Consider the following 20,187-nt stretch of genomic DNA (forward strand, 5'->3'; position numbering starts at 1 on the left):
CTAAGCTAATCTATATCATTCTAAATGCCTTTCCTGCTGCTACTACCGCTGCTGCTACCACTACTACTACCACCACCACCACCACCACCCCTGCCATCACTTGTTGTTGTTAGAATCATAATCATTGTTGTTGTTACTGGGAAGACTTTGTAATATGAGGGGTGTTCAATAAGTAATGCATCTTTTTTTCCTGGTTTCTGATACACCATATTATTCCCCACTCTTTTGGCTACAATACCCTATTTAACGTTATCTCCATTCAAAGCTACAGCTTTATGCCACCTTACTGGGAGGACCAATGTGCCTGCATGGTTTGATGTGATGAACACTTGTTTCATTGTCTGAGATGATGTTTGACAAAAAATTGTTACAATCAGCCTTGTTGCACGCAAGCGATTCCACACAGGTGGTTCTTTATTGCATGAGTGCCCAACTGATGGATGAGAGTGTCAGCACTGCCAACAGTTGTCCAGTTGAGCAGGGAGGTATTTGATTGTGATCTGTTGGTCAACCCCATTGATTGTGTCTGCACATTCCACATTGCAGGAATCACAGCTGTTTGTGGTTGGCTGGCATGCAGGAGATCTGACAGGTTTTCGCAACTTGGTTGGCTCGCCCAATGACTCACTGTGCTTTTGTTCATTTCCAGATCCCTGTAGACATTGTGCAAGTGTCCATGAATTTCTGTGATGCTCTGATTTTCTTCCAAAAGAAACTCAATGATAGCTCTCTGCTTGGGATGTACTTCCAATACAGACACCTTTTTGAAGGCTACGTATAGTGCTGCCACCTATCAGAACTCCATGAAACTATAGGGGCTGAAGCAGGAATGCTCCAGTGTCTTCCACAATGAATCCTGCATTTTTGCAGTTGTAATTAGTCAAGGAAAAAAGTGGTAGATTATTTATTGAATGCCCCCTTGTATCGTTGGTATGTGTTCTGCTGGGCAGACATAAGTCAGGTCCTTAAGGCCCTAACCTGTTCAGGCTAAATAAGTACTAAATAAATAATGGCATCATCTTCAAACAATCTGACGACACCTCAGATTGTTTCTTAGATTATTAATATAGATTAGGGACAGCAGAGGGCCTATCACTTCCTTGGGAATGCAAGATGTCCCTTCATTTTTACTCGATGACTTTTCATCAATTACTACAAACTGTGACCTTCCTGACAAGGCATCATGGATCAGTCATGTAACTGAGACAATACACCATAAACACAGAATTTTGTTAGAAACCACTTGTGAGGAAAAAGAACATTAGAATCTCTCTCTCTCTCTCTCTCTCTCTCTCTCTCTCTCTCTCTCTCTCTCTCTCGATTGGAATACATGCTGTATTGTGAGTTATCACATCGTGTTTTTGCCATCTAATATGTATTAGTACAGGAAGTACATTTAAGACTTAACACTATGGCTTTGGGTGCATTTATGGCACATGTCAGCATTACATGGAGTTGAAGGTGAGTAATATTGATATCCTATCTGGTTGCGGGGATAATTGTTTTGATATTGTTCTTGTTGTCTAAAAACTGAAAATGCATTTGACATATGCCATTAAATTGCTGCAAATGCTATATGATAAAATCTGCTAAGTGTTTTTCTCGATTATTGGTACAGTTTCTCATGCGAGGCAGTGAAACATGAAACATGTTTCTCACTGTTTTTATGATGTAGAAAGCCTGTGACACTCATCAACCTCTGAATGACTCATTGCACATGTTAAAAACACTTATTTTATCTACTATCTTGAACTTCTGTAAATTTTTATGGAAACTTTTCATTACTTCAGCAGAAACAGTGCCTTTATTATTCTCTTTGAAAATTATTGAGTAATTGTGTAATTTAATTGATCTAGAACGCAGTTAGTGGCCACTTAACTAGTTCAGAGGTATGATGAAAGAGACTTTCCTTGTTTTGCAGGTACCAGAAAAGTACGAATTCTTATGCACCATACAACAAAGATTGGATAAAGGAGAAGATATATGTACTTCTACGGAGACAAGCAGCTCGATCGCAGTAGTGCTCTAGGTTTGAATGCCTTGCACAAACTGTCCATTTTATTTGTCATAAAAAAGTTGATATGATTTCAGTAAGCATCCTGACTTTACCAAATGGCTGAAACAATAATACGTGTGAGACAAAATTAAATCCTGATCTGACCTCCTTTATTACCTGATCATCATTTTGTATTGGTGTATTTTTAACACTTCCGAGGATATATTTGTTTTGATGTGCTAAGTAATTACAATATTTGTTATTTTCTGTGAAACTCGTGGAGGAATGGAAGAGAAAGTGGGAGTATACAGCCCAGAAGACTATTGTCCCCCCCCCCCCCCCCCCCCCGATGCAAGACTATTCATGTCATGGTGTGAATCTAGCATTTCTTATTGTTAGTGTCTCTCTTATTGTGGTGGTGTGACTCTGTACAGTTTCTGAATTATTAGTTACAGTAAATGTTCAATTCGCTACAGTACTCTTTTTTTCCTGTTACAATATGCAGTAATTTGTGATAATTTAATTGGAATGTAGACCACCACCTGGAATGAAGTTTGCAAATGGAGATGTAACATTATGAAAGTAAGGTACAAATAGACTGTAATGTAAGTATTCAGTTAAAAGCTTATTGTGTATTGTATTATTCTGGCATTTCTAATTTTATGCCTGTAAGTGTAGATTAATTGTAGTAAATATATTTCTTTTGATTGTGTATAATTTTCTGAAGCATTTGGTTTTATGGTGCCAAATTGCCTGACATGCAGTGTTTAACTAAGGAAACTCTCTAACAACTTTCTCTTCTGTAGTAGGAATTTACATAATGCTGAATTATAAGCAGGCCATGATTATGCTAATAGTGTTTGTGGATGTGTTTGTGATTCTCATTCACATGTACTGCATGTGATTGGAGGGTAAAGCAGCAGTCTGTCCTCTTTGTGGCAAACGTGTATAATGAAGTATGTGTGTAACGACATTGTCTTACAAATAGGTTTTCAAAATCAGGAAGCCTGTTTTTAAGTGTCCTCTTATGAGAGGGCTGTTATGCCCTGACTGTAAAACTCTGTACTGTGAAGTGATGCTTCAGTGCAGTGGCTCATTATAAGGTGTTGTGAAAGTTCTCTGTTGGGAAAGGGAGGGGATGCAGATTATACTGCTTGCTGTGTCTTGAACTTGGAGCCAGGCTAGTTGCAAGCTAGACTGGAGAAGAAGAACATTTTGTTATTCAGTGACTGTCAAGAAAACGTGTTGGCCTTGATCTTGATTTGTGGCAGGGACATCTGTAGCTGTAATCTTCCACTCACAACACAACCACATCAGAGTATGTCTCCTATTCTTAGTGAATAAGTTTAGAAGTGTTTGTGGAAAAAATAAAGATGCTATAAAATCAGAAGTAATGCTTGCTTCTTCATTGTACTAATATTGCTTTTCTGTACATCAGTAACAGAGGTAAGCTGTGCTGGGCCCATGTAACATTATTGCTTCTCAACAAACAATAATTGAGTTAACAGTAAGAAAATATTATCCATTGCAATTCTGTGTACTTTATACAATTTTTAAATAGCTTAGGGATTTTTTTAAAAAGTTGCTCAGGGAAATTGCACAATTTATGAAGCATTGGTAAATAAGACATTAGGTGATTTTCTCCTCATATCTTGACAAGGATACACATCATAAATGCATTGAAACTATATGCAGCCAATAAAAATTTTATCGTTAACAATACTAGCCGGTGACATGGGTGACCAAAGGTACTGTGCTCTTGTTGTTACAGGGCACTAGTTTCTCAAATTATTCACCCTTTCCTACTTCGCAGTAAGTTACCAGGCTCATAATCCCTTGCATTACTTTCACTTTTGTTGAGTGTACATTGACATTCCTAAATATTAGTTTCGTTCTATTTCAAGGCTATTTTCCACTTTTTTGCATTGTTTTGTTCTGGCTATGGAGTAAAATTGAAAGTATTTCACTGATGTGCTGGCTTTATTCTTTTTGTTCGTCTTCTTCTTCTTCTTCTTCTTCTTCTTCTTCTTCTTCTTCTTCCAAATTCTCGCATTCTTCTCTCCGTGTTCTCTCAGGTGTAATGCTTGTGTTTAGCTTTAAACTGATGTTTGTTAATTAAAGTTTTGAGTACAACTCTATCCTGTAACATTTTGTTTGTAATGCCTGTTTTTTGAAGATCTTATCAGTTTCAATTATCCAGATATTTTTAACTTCCTTCAGCGGGCAAGGTACAGAATCATTTTGGACAATATAGTATCATTCACGTTGAAAATATGGCTGTAAAATTTCAACCTTCTTTTCCTGAGGGCATCAGATTTTCTCCAAATTTTGATATAACTTGTTAACTTCCATCTCGTCCAGATTCCTTCAACACAAACTGGACAAAAAATTTGCATTTGTGTTTTCCTTTCTTCTTATTCTTATTCTTTGTCTTAAGTTAATGATTTACCTCCAGTAATTACAGGCTCTGATATATAAAATACTTCAGGTTTGACTGCTGTGATGTAATGTTTTAATTATGCATTGTGAGATTTTGATTTTTTGCTGTACCTAGCTTATGTATTTCTATAAGCTTTCTGTAGTTTAATGATTCTGTCTTTATTTACTTTAATTCAGAGGGCTGCATGATTTCTGCTAGGTATTTATATTTGGATACTAAAGTTATTTTGCCAACTTGTGGAAACATTTAATTATTGAAGAGTCTTCTGTGTCTTGGATGTTTTTCTTAAGAAATTGTCAGTCCACTTTTAGTTGTTTCGTGGAGTTTTTCAAGTGAGTTAATTGCCTGCCCTGTGTTATTTGAAAGGAACACTAGATTACATGAGCCTAACACCTAAAAGAATTTCACGTCATCTGCCAATAGCTATTCTCTTTACTTTTTACATGTCAGAATTGGTTTTTCTTGTACAATATTGAACAATAAGTCCTATCAGACCACTGTTTTTGTATCAAAAGGTTCAGACATTTCAGCTTGAAATTTAAATTTTGAGCTACTATCAGTTAACAGTTCCTTAATCAGCTGCCTTTTCTTTCTAACCACTTTAAACTCTAGCATATTAAGTAGTGTGCATCTCTCACTGAATTATATGCTTTTTTGAGGTCTACAAAGGTGGTCACTGTTCGTCTGTCCTTGCGGATTTGTAAGACCACCTTGAGACTGAGAATTTGTTCCACAAAGAATCTACCTCTCCTAAAATCTGCTTGATAGTCACCAATTAAATGATCCATTTGTGCTTAAAGCTTTGTTAGCATGGTTTTGGAAAGAATTTTGTAAGTAACTGACAGCAGTGAAATCCCTGTGTAGTTATTATATCAATTTTACTCCCTTGTTTGTGTAATGGATGGATTATAGTAAACTACCATTCTTTAGGGATTAGTTCCTTCAGCCAAATACTTGTAAGAAAATCATGGTTTTTGTGTGTGAAGCTTTTACCACCTGTTTATCCTGTTTCTGCTATTAACCTATCTTCCCCTGAAGCTTTATTTATTTTTTTTTAAGTTCACATATTTATTTGTAAACTACTTTTATTGTTGGTGGGCCAGAGTTTGTGTTTGGCTCAGGTTTTTCAGCTGTGAATTAAACTTTGGAAGATTGACGAGGTTGTGGGTGTTCTGGTTGTACACGAAGTACCACTGGGCTGTGCCTGTCTGACTTTAGAATGCGCAAAGGGTTTTGGTGAAACTGAGGGATTGGGGTTGTATGCTTGTTCTCTGTGTGTAAGCTTGTGTTTGGTGTTTTATGTATGTTTTATTGGCCTCTTAAGAGGCATGTAAGGGTTAATTTTATGTGTCTGTGAGAAGCTTCTGGTAATTTGCTCCCTAAATTTTGTATGGGAAAGTGGGGCGAAGTTTGTGTTGTTTCGTAAAACTTCGTGGATTTTTCTTGAATAAGTGTGTAAATGGTGGGTTGCCCTAGGAAGTCTCTTATGTGTGTTGGGGACATACTAGCCAGCACCAGAGATGACACGGAAAACTTTTTTCTGGAGACTTTGCTGTTGGGATAGTGCTGTGTCTGACGCCATAGACCATACCTCCGAACCATACAGGGTGACTGGGAGTATGAGCTGGCACCAGAGGAGGAGTTTGCGCTGGATGGTTGTACCATCGCCTTACAGGAGTGGATATAGCTTACAGAAGAGGGCGCAGCCCTATTTTGCAGTGGTAGTGAGGTGCCTGTTTCATGTTAGGCGGCAATCTATTTCGACCCCCGGGTAAATGATTGAATTTCTCCAAGTTGAGAGTTGTCGATCTGGGAGTTTGGTTTTAGGTATGAATTAGATCGCTTGGCACTTTGTTGGGTTGATCTTAATTTTCCAACGTTTGCACCGCTAGGTTATTTTGTCGAGATGTTGCTGGCGGTGGTGGTGTAAGAGGAGGCTGCGACTGCTTTTGTATATGGTAGTGTCATCTGCATAGAGAGCAATCTCTATGCCAATCTGCCTAGGGATGTCATTCATGTATATGGTATAGAGGACAGGACCTAAAACTGAGCCTTGCGGGACTCCTGCCACAATCCGTCGTGTCTGGCTGGACTTGTCTCCATTCCTTACGAAGAACTGATGTCTTGTAAGGAAGGAGTTAATGATCCAGATTATATGAACTGGGCACCATATCTGGTCTAGTTTGTAGATTAGGCCATCATGCCAGATGTGGTCAAATGCTTTTTCTATGTCTAGGAACACTGCTCCTGTTGCTTCTCTCCTTGCCCTGGGCAGACAGATGTGTTCTGCCAAGTGAAGGGATTGTTGGATAGTGGAGTGCTCAGCACAGAAACCAAACTGTTTGAGCATGAGGATGTTGTTTTCAGTCAGGACCTGATGCAGAGGTGAAAGGATTATTAATTCCAGGATTTTACTCTGGCCAGTTACAAGAGAAATGGGCCTGTAGCTTTTGGGAAGGAGAAGGTTTTTATTGGGTTTGGGTAGGGTGATGATCTTTGCAGTTTTCCAGGCTGAGGGGAAATATGAGAGTTTGAAGCAGGCATTATAAATGCTTGCTAGTTGAATATTGTGGGAGGGAGAAGGTGTTTTTAAGAGTGGAGTGTGGACGCTCTCAGGCCAGGAGCTTTGTGGTTACTCTGTCGCTTGGTGAGTGCACGTATTGTCAGTTCATTAATGGGCTCGAATTCTGTCATGGGGCGCATATTTCTTATCTGAGTCACTTGTCCGGTAACTATTCTCACCTGCCTATCGCTCACCTCATCGTGGATGATGTGAGTCCAGAATTGTGACTCTAGTGATTTTGCCATTATTTCCGCCTTTTCTTGTTCATTGTATGCAAGACCATTCTCACTGTGGAGTGGCTTGTTTTCTCTGGTGGAATATTTCCGCTGCCAGGGTATTTTCCAGATTGTGTGTCTGGATATGTCTGCTTCGGCGGGGATAGTAGGCCAAAATAACTTTCCAAAGATTTTGGCCAATTTTGATTTCTACACTGGCAGCCTCAATAGTCTGAGCACCTTCTGCCCTTAACCAATACTGCTGTCCTGCCGCCTGGGCGGTCCACACAGTTGAACCGGTGGATGGTGTAGTTTCTGACAGCGAATCAGTCATTGGGCTTCAGGTGTGTTCCTGTCAGACACATAATATTGATGGCATGCTGGTCTAGATAGTCTTCCTAAAGGATTTTTCTGGTTTTAAAGCCGTTGGCATTCCATGATGCTATTTTTATTCTTGTGGACCTAGAGGGATCCATCAAAGCATGTCATTAATGCCATTGCTCCTTCAACAATAATCATGAATTTCGTTAGAGCATCAGGTGCAGCTCGAAGCTTTGCCAAGATGTCCTTAAATGTGTTAAAGGGGGTCATGATGCTGAATCTTGAAAATAGTTGCCACAGCTCTCTCAGCTCGTCGAGGAACATCACCGGTTGAGTGCTGGAGGAAGACTGTGGCTGTGTGGTAGCCTCCACACCCTGGGTTGGGGAGGGCTGTGGTGGTGGTGGTGGTGGTGGTGGTGGTGGTGGTGGTGGTGGGGCATGCCGGGGCCAGGCGGCAGCAGCTGTCGGGGCACGTGGTGGGGGAAGCAATGGGTAGGATTCTGGGCCTGGCACATTCAGCCTGCAGCTTTTGACAAGAGGAGAGCTCATGCCTGTGACTGTTGCTGCGGGACCAGAGCTTATGGTCGTTGCCACGGCTGCAGTAGCAGTTTTCAGGGACGATCGCAGGGGACGACTCGCCATCAGCTTCAGTCTTGTAGGAAAGCGGCTGTAGAGTCTCAAGTGGCAGTCACCACAGAGAGCACATTTTGCCGGCATGTCCCGTTTCTTGGTACATGGGTTACTGAGATGGGGGCTGGCGCATTTTACGCACTTCGACGGGTGGTTAAAGTTTTTGGCACTGTGAAAGAGTTGCGGGCACTGGTGGTACTGTACAGAACCTTCAGGCTGCCGATATTTTTCAATTGTTACTCTGCAATGCAGTATGAGCTATATTGCTTACAGTTCACGGTTTTTCTGGTTGGGGTAGAGAATGACCTTGAAGGATGCGCGCTTCTTGTGACCTTTTCCTGGTTTTGCCAGGTCAAAGGCACATGTTTCTTGTTTGACCTCTTGCAGAAGACGAGTCCGCCTTGATTTCTGCTAGGTCTGTGTCACAGGTGAGACCTTTCATCACTGCCTTGAATGTGTCTCGTTCAGACATTGTATATGTGTGATGGGGGATGTTATGTCCCTGAAAGTAATCTTTTATTGTTCTGTAATCTTCAGATGTGGATGCCTGAAACTTTACTGATGAGCTTCTACATGAGGTATTGAGGCCATCTTTTAACATTGGTGCAATCTCCTTGATTACTTTCATAGTGCCATTTTGGGTGGTAGCTATGATGGAAGAGATCTTGTCCCTCTTCTATTTAGGCTGGGTCCCTGATGTGGAGGGTTGGTTCTTCTTAGCCACAATTTCATCCACTTCTGGGTATGCAGTTGGGGCAAAGCTATTAGAGGTGGGGATGTTGGCGACTACAGTCTCCTCACCCAGCTCCATGTCATCTCCGATGGTGGTACAATCCGAAGAGAGCCGGCTGGGGGCCGGACGTTTTGTCGCTGGTGTCACATCCATGTCTGTCTGTTTTCATGTTTTTGGCTTTGTAATGTTAGTGGAGGACTGGCTTTGGGCGCCGCAGTGGACTGGTACTTTGGGCGTACCCAATGTGTCAGTAGCAGTTTCCGGAGTCAGACCGACAATGCCAAGGGGTGCTGGATGTTCGTTTGTTGGCACCTTTTAGGTCTCCCTGAACAGCGCCAGCCCTAGCATAAACTACATGAGGGTATCCGGGTGGTACCACGGGCCCTTGTGTAGGAATTTCCCTACTTTTGGAGGAGCAGGGAGGATGCCCTGGGGCAATTTCTGACTGGGACATGTTCGTGGTAGATCAGACTGCTCAAAACGAAAACAGCATGATACCCAAGGCCTCTGCTCTGCCAGTAGACCAGCAGCAGCTGTGCCACAAAGGACCACGCCTAGGTCCTACCACACCAAATTTTCCGCACACACGCAAAGCATGCACTTCTGCACGCAACAATTCTGCTGCACTGTGGATATACAGAGCTCACACAATGAATTTTGCTCCACTACAGCAGGTGTAGCGCGCCCGAGGAGCAGTGGTCAGCAGCACAGCATCCGCTCGCCACTCCTCCCCCTTGAATGCGCTTTGGGGAGACTTACAATTTAAAAGACTGTTAAAGTAGTTTGCTAACAGTTTACAGTTCTCTTTATTACTTATTTCCAGAGTCCCACTTAATTATGTTGACATTGCACTTTTCAGCTGAAATCAACAGTCTCTATTATTTTGCCTTGTAATTGAAATTCCAAATAGATTATTTGTTCTAAAGCATATTCCATGATATAATGAATTGTTTGTCTCACTGATTTTGTGAGTCAGTTTATAGCACTTAGATGACAGAGCTGTGAAATTGTAGGTTTTGCAAGGAACAGGCATAGAACATGTTATTACCCATTCGTGTACATTTCTGCGCACTGTGTACATGTTTGTGATGTAAACCAGTTTTTATTGGCAATGCTTTTCACAATTAATAATTTTTTTGTCCCATAATACTGAATGACACACAAGCAAGACTGTATAAGCTGATTCCAGTCAGAAAAACATATGCGTTTACTGCACTAGTCTTTCAGTTCCCTTTAGTTTTGCATGTATAAAGTATTAATTTGTTTTTTCTGTATGTTATCTGGATTCCAACAATTACTTTTACCCTTACATCTTACATTCCACAGCAGACACCAATTTAATGGTTTTGGGTGATCACTATCACATTATGTAATTAATATATGAGACACATTGTTCAGATCTTGTGAGCACTACATTCATTATGTATAACAGTAATATCATACAAGTAATTTTATCTATGTCTACATACATACATACATACATACACTACAAGCCACTGTACGGTGTGTGGCGGAGAGTACCCTTTACCACAACTAGTTGTTTCCTTTTCTGTTCCACTTGCAGTTAAAGTGAGGGAAAAATGACTGCCTATATGCCTCCGTATGACCCCTAATTTCTTGTATCTTAGCTTTGTGGTCCCTAACCAAAATATATGTTGGCGGCAATAGGATCATTCTGTAATCAGCTTCAGATGCTGGTTCTCTAAACTTCCTCAGTTGTGTTCTTCAAAATGAATGTTTTCTTCCCTCTAGGGATTTCCATTTGAGCTCCTGAAGCAAATCCATAACACTTGCATGCTAATCGAACCTACCGGTAACATATCTAGCAGCTCGCCTCTGAATTGCTTCAAGTCTTCTTTCAGTCGGATGTGTTGTGGATCCCAAACATTCAGACAATATTCAAGAACAGGTCACACTAGCATCCTGTATGCCGTCACTCGCCTTCAGTAATGCTGTATCCAAACGTTATGGGTTTGTTTCTCCCAGCATTAAGAGCCAGCTGCCATTCATTACACCAGCTAGAAATCTTGTCTGGGTCATCTTGTTTCAACCTACAGTCATTTATTTCAACACCTTCTTGTACATCACAGCATCATCAGCGAACAACCTCAGATTGCTGCCCACCCTGTCTGCCAGATCATTTATGTATGTAAAAAATAGGAATGGTCCTATCACACTTCCCTGGGGCACTCCTGATGTTACCAGTCTTCAATGAACACTTGCCATCGAGAACAACACACTGGGTTCTATTACTTAAAAGAAGTCTCGAGCCAGTCATCTATCTGGGAGCCTACTCCATATACACGTACTGTCTGCAGTGGAGTACCGTATAAAATGCTTTTCGGAAATCTAGAAATATGGAAACTGCCTATTGCCCTTCATCCATAGTTCACAGTATACCGTGAGAAAAGATCAAGTTGGGTTTCGCACGAGTGACACATTCTAAAGCTGTGCTGATTTGTGGACATGAGATTATTATATTCGAACTCAAGAGTATGGTCTAGAATTCTGTAGCAAACCAATGGTAAGGATGTTGGTCTGTAATTTTGCAGATCTATTTTTACCCTTCTTATATACAGGAGGCACCTGCACTATTTTCTACTTGGTTGGCACTTCGCACTGGTTGAGAGGTTCACAATAAACATAAACTAAGTAAGGGGCCAGTGTTGTAGAGTACTCTTTATAAAACTAAATTGGTATTCCATCCGGATATGGTGACTGACTTGTTTTCAGCTCTTTCAGTTGTTCCTCTATGCCAGGGGTGCTTATTACTATGTCATCCATATGGGACTCTGTGCAATGGTCAAAAGGTAGTATGTTTGTACGATTCTCCTGCATGAATGATTTGTTAAATGTGTAATTTAAAACTTTGGTCTTTCTTTTGATAGCTTCTACTGTCAAACCAGACATGTTGAGGGGTTGGCTTGGAAGCCTTAGCCTCACTTAGAGATTTTACATAGGATCAGAATTTTTTTTTTCAGGCTCTCCATCAGATATTTAGTCAAGGTATGACTTTGGTAGCTGTTGTATGCTTTGCGCGTAGATCTTTTCACAGATGTACAAATCTCTACTAATCTTTAGGTGTCATCATTTGTGCATCTTCTTTTGAACCAAGAGTGCAACAGCCCTTGCTTTCTCAGCATTTTGCAGATTTTGTTATTAAACCATGGGGGGTCTTTCCCGTCCTTAATCCGGTTACTAGGAACACATTTTACAATCTGTTTAAACTTTACCCATAATTCCTCTGTGGCCATCATCATGGAACTAAACGATTGCCGTTCAATGTATAAGTGAGATGTTAACAACTGCTTACCTGCTCTTTCCAAGAGAAACATTCTCCTAGCTCTCTTGACCGATTTATTAACTTTTGTAACCATAGTCAGAACGATGATATTATGATCACTAATCCTCGTCTCTATGCTGCACTATTGATAAGGTCCTGCGTCTTTGTACTTACAAGGTCCAAGATACTTCCATTGGGTGTGGGCTGCCAAACTGGCTGCTGAAGACACGTTTTCAGAAAACGTATTCAAAAGTGCTTCACAAGACTTTGTCTGTACCCTTGCAAAGAATCCATATGTGTTTGTCTATACTCGGTAGGTTAAAGTCACCACCAACTAGTATTGCGTGATCTGGGTATTTATACTTAATTTACCATAGTCTTTCTTTGAATGGCTCTAGACCTGTCACAGCAGAGTTGGGTGGTTGGTAAAAACACCCAACAATTTACAACTATTTTATAAGTAAGAGCTCACAACTGAAATATTGAGAAAATATGTATGTTTTTCCAGTACTAAGTTGAGCTTTAATTATGGATTAGATTTTCTCACTTACAGCTGCCTTGCCAACAGTGTTCAACTAAATTAGATTTATACCCGTGATATTCTTTATTTTTGTTTGTATTTTTAATGTTAAGACCTGTATCCCCATAGGATATTTTCCATTTCAAACATAATTCTCGTTAGTCATTCTTACAGCTTATTTAATGAGGTTTTATTAGAATATGTTTATCTACTTTCTACATTCTCATCACCCAACCACCTTTTAAATTTTTAAAGCCATTGGTTTTTGAGGGAAACTAATTTGCTAGTAAGTATTGACTGAAAATTGTAACCTTAATGAGGAGTGTATAGTCTTGATTTCTAAACACTAAAGGAAATTAAGCCTGTCAAATGATATTAATTGTTGTAGGCTCAGAACGACTATGTTTTGTGGGGAAAAAAAAATTGCTGATGCTGAAAACAGAAAGTTTAATTATAACCGTCACAGATATTATTTGGCTTTCAGTGCTGTGGCTTTTTTTTTATGTTATTCTTTTGTCTTTATATCTTTTGGAAAAGGAGAGCAGTATGTAGTGAGAATCTGTTTCAATTTGTTCTTCTCGTTCCAACACTGATGCAATCACAATGGAGAGTTAAAAGTTACTTGTGGTTTAAAATAAATCTCACATTGTACCAGTCTTTTAGCATACTTCAGCTTAAATCTGTCCAGTACCTCACTAACCACTGTGTGACCCTAAAGTAATTCAAAAAGAGAAAAATCAAGAATAGTAAAAGTGTTCCCATTATCGTTTTTATGCAAATGTGTTTCTTGTTAAATGAGTGAATTTATTACTGGAATAACTGCTTTTCACTGGCAGATAGTACTCATATGGTCTTCGAAAATTGTACCATACTTTGCTGGCTGATACAGTTGGAAAGCAGTTTGACTTGGCTGTTAAATATTGCTTGGACTGATAAATTTTCATTAACTGAAGTGTAAATGTACACAGCTGCTAACCTTACAGTGGCACAATACTATCTACTGACTCAATGAAAGTGCCCTCGTTGGTAAAAACAGTGGAATAATTCGGATGGTTTCTTCCCGTTTGTTTAAAAAAATATACATTTCATTTTTACAGAAACTCATTGTGCTCCTGGCAAAGTTTTTTGAAGGGTAAGATTTTTAATTTGTTTCTTATGTTTGGACAGCTTACTACAGTACTCAGAGACTTACTTATTCTCCAGTTTCCTGGTATTTGATGATGTGTTCATTTTTGTTAAGATGTTAAAATATCAGACAACACCTTTGAATTTCTTTAGTTTTGTATGTCTTTCCTAAAAGCAATCATTTAAGCATAATTAATCCCTCAGCAAAAAACTGTAAATGTTGTGCAGAATAGGTTTCTGGTATTATTTTGAAAGGTACTAATTTTTTTTTTCAGTAGACACAACTAATTTTATGTTAAAAGTGCAATAGGTTTTTTATTCTAAGGGTGTATAACTTTAAACTGTTTAGTGTCCAGAGTTTTATTTTAACTAGCATGTGGACTAATGTGTTCACCTTAACACAGAGAATTGTTCCAATATCCATTGTCTATCTACAATATGTAGTTTTTTTTATTACAGGAGAGGCACAGAATTTTTTCTGCATGGAATTCATCTTTGGAAACTCAAATACCTAAAAAATAAAACAATGAAGTCTTGTTTGTGATGGTCAAAAGATTGCAGAATTAATGATAGCTAATTAATGACCCATCTTGATAGCTGCAAATGTTAGCATGCGGATTCTGGTATTCAGGAAGACATGCCAGCCCCAGATTAATGAGTCAGTTTGCCAGTCAGGCTTGATGTGGTCTTTAGGCAGTTTCCCATATGTGGTTATGTGAATACTGGGGTGGTATCTACAGCCCATCTGTCACAAACATTTAGAAAATGTTCACCTACTTTTACATGGAGTAACACTAGACACAAACTGTTTGGGATACACACATTTATTCTCAGGGGAAAGGGAGGAGACAAGAGGTGGTGGATGTGACTACCCTGAAGCACTAATGTTGCCAACTCCAGTAGTTCTCATGCTGACCCCATGCAGATATGAAGTGAAGGCCAGGAAGGAGGAGGAGGGAGAGGAATAGCTAACTAGTCAGGATGAAATGTCAAACTGTGCAAAAATTGCTGTGTAAAGAGGTCGATTTTGCTGATAGGTGCTAGGCCAAAATAGCACTAAAGATATCTGAATTTCTCAGAGTATGATGGGACATACAGTGAATAGTTACAAATGCTGTAGGTTACCTGGAAATTTGAATTAGTTTTGTATAACAATCTGCTAAGAATGGTATTGATTTAAGAGTAATCAAAACACGCCAAATATGAGGGTAAAGTAGAAATTTCTTTTCTTTACAGTGTGTTGATACATGTTGCAAAGGTGCATACTATTCAGAAAACTGTTGTTTATATATGCTGGCAGGGTCTCAATGAAAGAGAAGCTTCTCCATGTTCTGGTCTTTCCACCACCCCTCTGTCACTATGCTGGCCCAGTCTTCTTTGCTTTTGAAAGCTTCCTTCCACTTCGAGCCACGTATCCCTTGGTCTCTTGCCCTCCATCGAAATCTTGGGTGCCTCTTCCTAGGATTCCTTATCTCATCCATTATCCTTACGTAGCCACATATTTAATCTTCTTTCCTCATTCTTCTTGTTATGTTTTCCTCGCGTGTTAGGGATATTACATTTTCATTTATCGTCTTTTCTCTTTTTGTTACTCCTACCAGACTTCTGAAATGTCATTATACTTTCTTACGTGTTGCTTTTCCTCTTTCCTTCAAAACCCAGGCTTTTGCAGCATACAACAAAATTTATATATAATGTTTGGTATAACACTGTTAAATTTCTGTGGGACTACTTTGTCCATATATTTCCTCCCACACTGCTCATAAAGCTATCAACTTGCTTTGTATGCTCACTGTCTGTCATTCCTTCCCTTTCTTGTATTATATTCCCCAGGTATATGAAGATTTTCAGCTGCTCCCCACCCAGTTTCATGTTGACTGCATGTCTATCCTTTTTCCTTTTTATTTATTTATTTATTTATTGTTCCGTGGGACCACATTAAGGAGAAGTCTCCATGGTCATGGAACGAGTCAATACATGAAATTATAACACGATTGTAGAAACAGATAAAATGAAATATAAGAAACATATTCAGTTGTAGATTGTACACACAGATAAAATGAAATATAAGAAACATATTCAGGCGACAAGTCGTTAGTTTAAATAAAGAAAATCAAGAATGTAACACTGGAATTTGCTTAATTTTTTAGAATAGGAGTAGTGAGCCACGTTTTCATTCTCAGCTGTCATTTCTTTGGAGTATATTTCAGGTTAGTGGCTTACTAAACTTCCAAAACACCTGATTGCTTCTGTACTTTGTCCACCTTGCTCCCCCATACCTATCAGCAAAGAGCATTGCTATCACCCTGCCTGCTGTCCCTCTTGCCACTTGTTATATCAGCCATCACTGCTATGAAAATCATCTGAGTTAGTGCAAACCATCTCTCTGTTAGTCATCCTGTTCTGTCCTTTCCCACCTTCCCACAAGTCACACTTGCTTGGTAAAATACATTACTCCTCAGGATCCCTTCCCTTCAGATCATGAACAGTGGCAGTCCTCATAGGTTGTGGCACAGATGGGGATTGCAGCATTGCTGATTCCTAAAGACAGTTACGGTACGCAATATGAGAAAGCGTTTATCACGCAAATTGTCTCTCACATTCTTATGTAGAATTTGTCACTTACCACCATCAGCATCCATTATAATTGCCAACAAATGTAATAAAAATGACTAAATAACTCACTGCAATAACATTTAATGCTCGCAATGGCTATGTCACTCGTCTGGTGTGCGGAATGAGCCTAAACTCGACTGCCACCATTCATGACTCTAGCTGTAGTGCCTCCCAAACTTTACTTCTAGATTTCTCTAAACCCAGGAATCATTAGTAGATCTACTATGCTCATTTATGCCTGCAGCTGCCCCACTGCAGATATGAAAGCTTCTTTGGATCTTCCTGGCTTTTCTCTCAGCTGCTTTCCCACTGTTCTCCACATTATTCCCTCCAGAATCTTCTCATAAAATTTTGCACATTTGTAAAGGTAATGCCTCTATAGGGTTCTTGACACCCTTTCAGCTTAGGTTATTTCCTTTTTCCAGTCTCCTTTAGTTCTCATTTCTTCTACACAACTCTCTCAGCCTATTCTGCTGCTCTCATCATTTCCGAACTTAGTTCATTCAATCCTGCAGTCATTCCATCTTTCGTGTTCTTAAGTGCCTCTTATACTTCCATCCACATTATGAATTCACCCAGTGTTAGTGTTAATTGCCCGTCCAAACACTCAGGATGGAGGAAGTTTCCTGGCTTTCAAGAAGAGAAGATAAAGTAAAGATCAAAATACTCAGGTGACAAATATGCAAGTCTCTGCAGCCCCAATATTTTTCTATCACACCACGCATGCTACCACTGTTTGATTAATGCTAGCAATTAATTATTCTTGCATAGTGTAGAAGTTGATCTGACATGACTTCAAATTAGATTTAAAATTTGCCTTGCTACTTGTCAGAGATTTTCTGTTTTGGGGAAAAATTGTCAAAGATTTTTGTAGCTGGATTATGAACTGCTTTCTGAGGTAGTTGCGGATATTACTGTTCCTCCGAATATGTAGTGAATTATTTATGACTAATTTTACTAGTGATCAGATGCCCAACTCAGTGAAGAGGCATACACAATATGCTTTGGTAAACTCCCCTCATTCTCATTGCTTTCTTTTATGCAATCAATATTATTTTCCTAACTAGTCAGTTGCCCCATAAAATTAGACCATGAGTCATTAATCTACATACACCTGTTGATTGGTTTATTTCCCAATCATCAGTTACGCAAAGTGGAAAAGGTGCTGAACTTGTCAGTTAGAGAAGTTGAATAATATATTTCTTCTGGTTCAAATTTTCATCGACTTACACCCAAAATTTATAGCATCATACCAAGTACGTGGACTACTCTTTATGTGCCATATTTATTTTTGGTGTTGTATTTATTGTTTAGGAGTGAGTATATTGTGTGTTTCTGAAATATGGGAGAGTCAATGTACATAAAAAAAATACAGTAATGGAAAAAAAACTGCAACTTCAAGGAGGAGTTTTGCAACATAGACACAAATGACTTTAAGGTAACAAAAATGCCATTATCAATACCTCACTGAGTTTGAAAGAGGTTGTGTAATAGGCCGACGAGGAGCTGGATGTTCCTTATGTGACACTGGAGAAAGAGTTGGCACCAATGTAGCCACTGTACATGACTGCTGACAGCGGTGGTGATGAGAATCTACAGTCGCAAGAGGTCTGAGTTCCGGATGGCTATGTGGCCTTTCCAAAAGGGAAGACCATTGTGTTTGGAATATGGCTCTGTTGCATTGTACTGCATCTCTAGCAGCAATTTGAGCAGTAATTGGTACCACAATGACATAATGAACTGTTACACACACTGGACTCGCATTCGGGAGGACGACGGTTCAATCCCGTGTCCGGCCATCCTGATTTAGGTTTTCCGTGATTTCCCTAAATCGCTCCAGGCAAATGCCGGGATGGTTCCTTTCAAAGGGCACGGCCGACTTCATTCCCCGTCCTTCCCTAATCCGATGAGACCGATGACCTCGCTGTCTGGTCTCCTTCCCCAGAACCAACCAACCAACTGTTACAAATTGGTTGCTTCAAGGACAGCTCTGATCCATTCACCCTGTTTCGTACATTCCACTGACCGCAAACCACCACCATTTGCAGCTTCAGTGATGTCAAGTGAGCGCTCATTGGAGGGCAGGGTCGAGGTCTGTTGTGTTTTCTGATGAAAGCTGGTTCTGCTTCAGTTGCAGTGATGGCCTTGGGTGGGTTAGGAGGAAGCTAGTTGAGGTCTTGCAACCGCACGTCTGTGTGGTAGATACATTGAACCTACATCTGGATTTATGGTCTGGGTTGTGGTTTTGTATGACAGCAGGAGCATTATTGTGGCTATCCCATGCACCCTGACAGCAAAGTTGTATGTCAATCTGGTGATTCCACGTGTTGTGCTGTCGTTCATGAAAAGTATTCCAGGGGGTGCTTTCCAATAGGATAATGCTCACCCACATACTGCTGCTGTAGCCCAGCATGCTGTACAGTCTGTCAAGATGTTGCCTTGGCCTGCTCAATCACCAGAACTGTGTGCAATTGAGCACGTATGGGATATCACCGGACAATAATTCCAATGTCATCCATAACCAGCATTAACTGTCTCTGTATTGACCAAGTGCAACATGCAAGGAACTCCATTTCACAAACTGACATCCAGCACCTCTACAAAACGAAGTATGTCCAGTTGAATGCTTGCAATAACATTCACGTGGTTACAACAGTTAGTAATGTACCAGAATTTCACATTTGGAATAACTTATCTTGCACTTACATTAACTTTTGTTCTTGCAATGTTAATTGCTTAAATGTGTTACCTAGACAAATGTATTTCCAAAATTTCATTACTCTAGGTTAACAATGTAGGAAAGGATAGATTGCTGCTTACCATAAAGAAGACACATCAAGTTGGATACAGTCATGATTAAAAGACACTCACATATAGCTTTCGGCCACAGCCTTTGTCAATAAAGACTGAAACAAACAAAACACACACACACACACACACACACACACACACACACACACACACACACACACACACAACCCCCAAATTCATCATCTTGGGCCAGCCGGGATCCAACATCAGGTACTGCATGGGTTAAACAAAAGGTTTCGAGTGCTAGGCATATTTTTGATTTAAATAAGGCGTTTGATGTGTTGATCACAAAATATTGCTCCAGAAGTTGGACCATTACAGAATATGGGGAGCAGCTCGCAATTGGTTCACCTCTTACTTTGTCAACAGACAGCAAAAGGTCATTAATCACAATGTTGAGAATGGCTGTAATGATGAGAATGGCTGTGATGCGGGGTCCAAGTGGGGTACAGTCAAGTGGGGGTGCCCCAGGTATCAATGTCGGGGCCACTCCTTTGCCAGACGTCCCAAACTACTCTCGTATATCTTCATATAGACAAAAACTGTGTTGCTTGATATGCCCTCTAGTATTATGGGTAACTCTAAAATATTTCTGTTTGCTGATGACATTAGCTTGGTAGTAAAGGATGTTGTGTGCAACATTGGCCCAGTTTAAAATAGTGCAGTTCATGACCTAAGTTCATGGCTCGCAGAAAATAAACTAACACTAAATTACAGTAAGACTCAGTTTTTACAGTTTCTGACACACAATTTGACAAAACCTGAAATTTTAATTTCACAGAAAGGGCATATGATTTGTGAAACTGAAAAGTTCAAATTTCTAGGTGTTGAGATAGATGGTAAACTGTCGTGGAAAGCCCATGTTCAAGATCTTATTCAGAGACTTAAAGCTGACATTTTTACTATTCGAGCGGTATCTGAAGTGAGTGATCGT

At 39.9% G+C, this 20,187-nt stretch overlaps 2 protein-coding genes across 2 annotated transcripts in view; one reads left to right on the plus strand and one right to left on the minus strand.

Moving 5' to 3' along the window:
- LOC124545159 (enhancer of rudimentary homolog) overlaps positions 1-3,386 on the plus strand; it is a 73,044-nt gene extending 69,658 nt beyond the window's left edge. The window contains exon 4 of the mRNA XM_047123993.1: positions 1,922-3,386. Within this exon, the coding sequence (XP_046979949.1) occupies positions 1,922-2,021 (100 nt within the window). The 3' untranslated portion in view covers positions 2,022-3,386. The remainder of the gene's footprint in view (positions 1-1,921) is intronic.
- A 4,290-nt stretch (positions 3,387-7,676) lies between these two features.
- LOC124545806 (synaptic defective enhancer 1-like) overlaps positions 7,677-20,187 on the minus strand; it is a 30,447-nt gene continuing 17,936 nt past the window's right edge. The window contains exon 3 of the mRNA XM_047124752.1: positions 7,677-8,406. Within this exon, the coding sequence (XP_046980708.1) occupies positions 7,677-8,406 (730 nt within the window). The remainder of the gene's footprint in view (positions 8,407-20,187) is intronic.

Source organism: Schistocerca americana, chromosome 8 (genome assembly GCF_021461395.2).
Source record: "Schistocerca americana isolate TAMUIC-IGC-003095 chromosome 8, iqSchAmer2.1, whole genome shotgun sequence".
Lineage (NCBI taxonomy): Eukaryota > Metazoa > Arthropoda > Insecta > Orthoptera > Acrididae > Schistocerca > Schistocerca americana.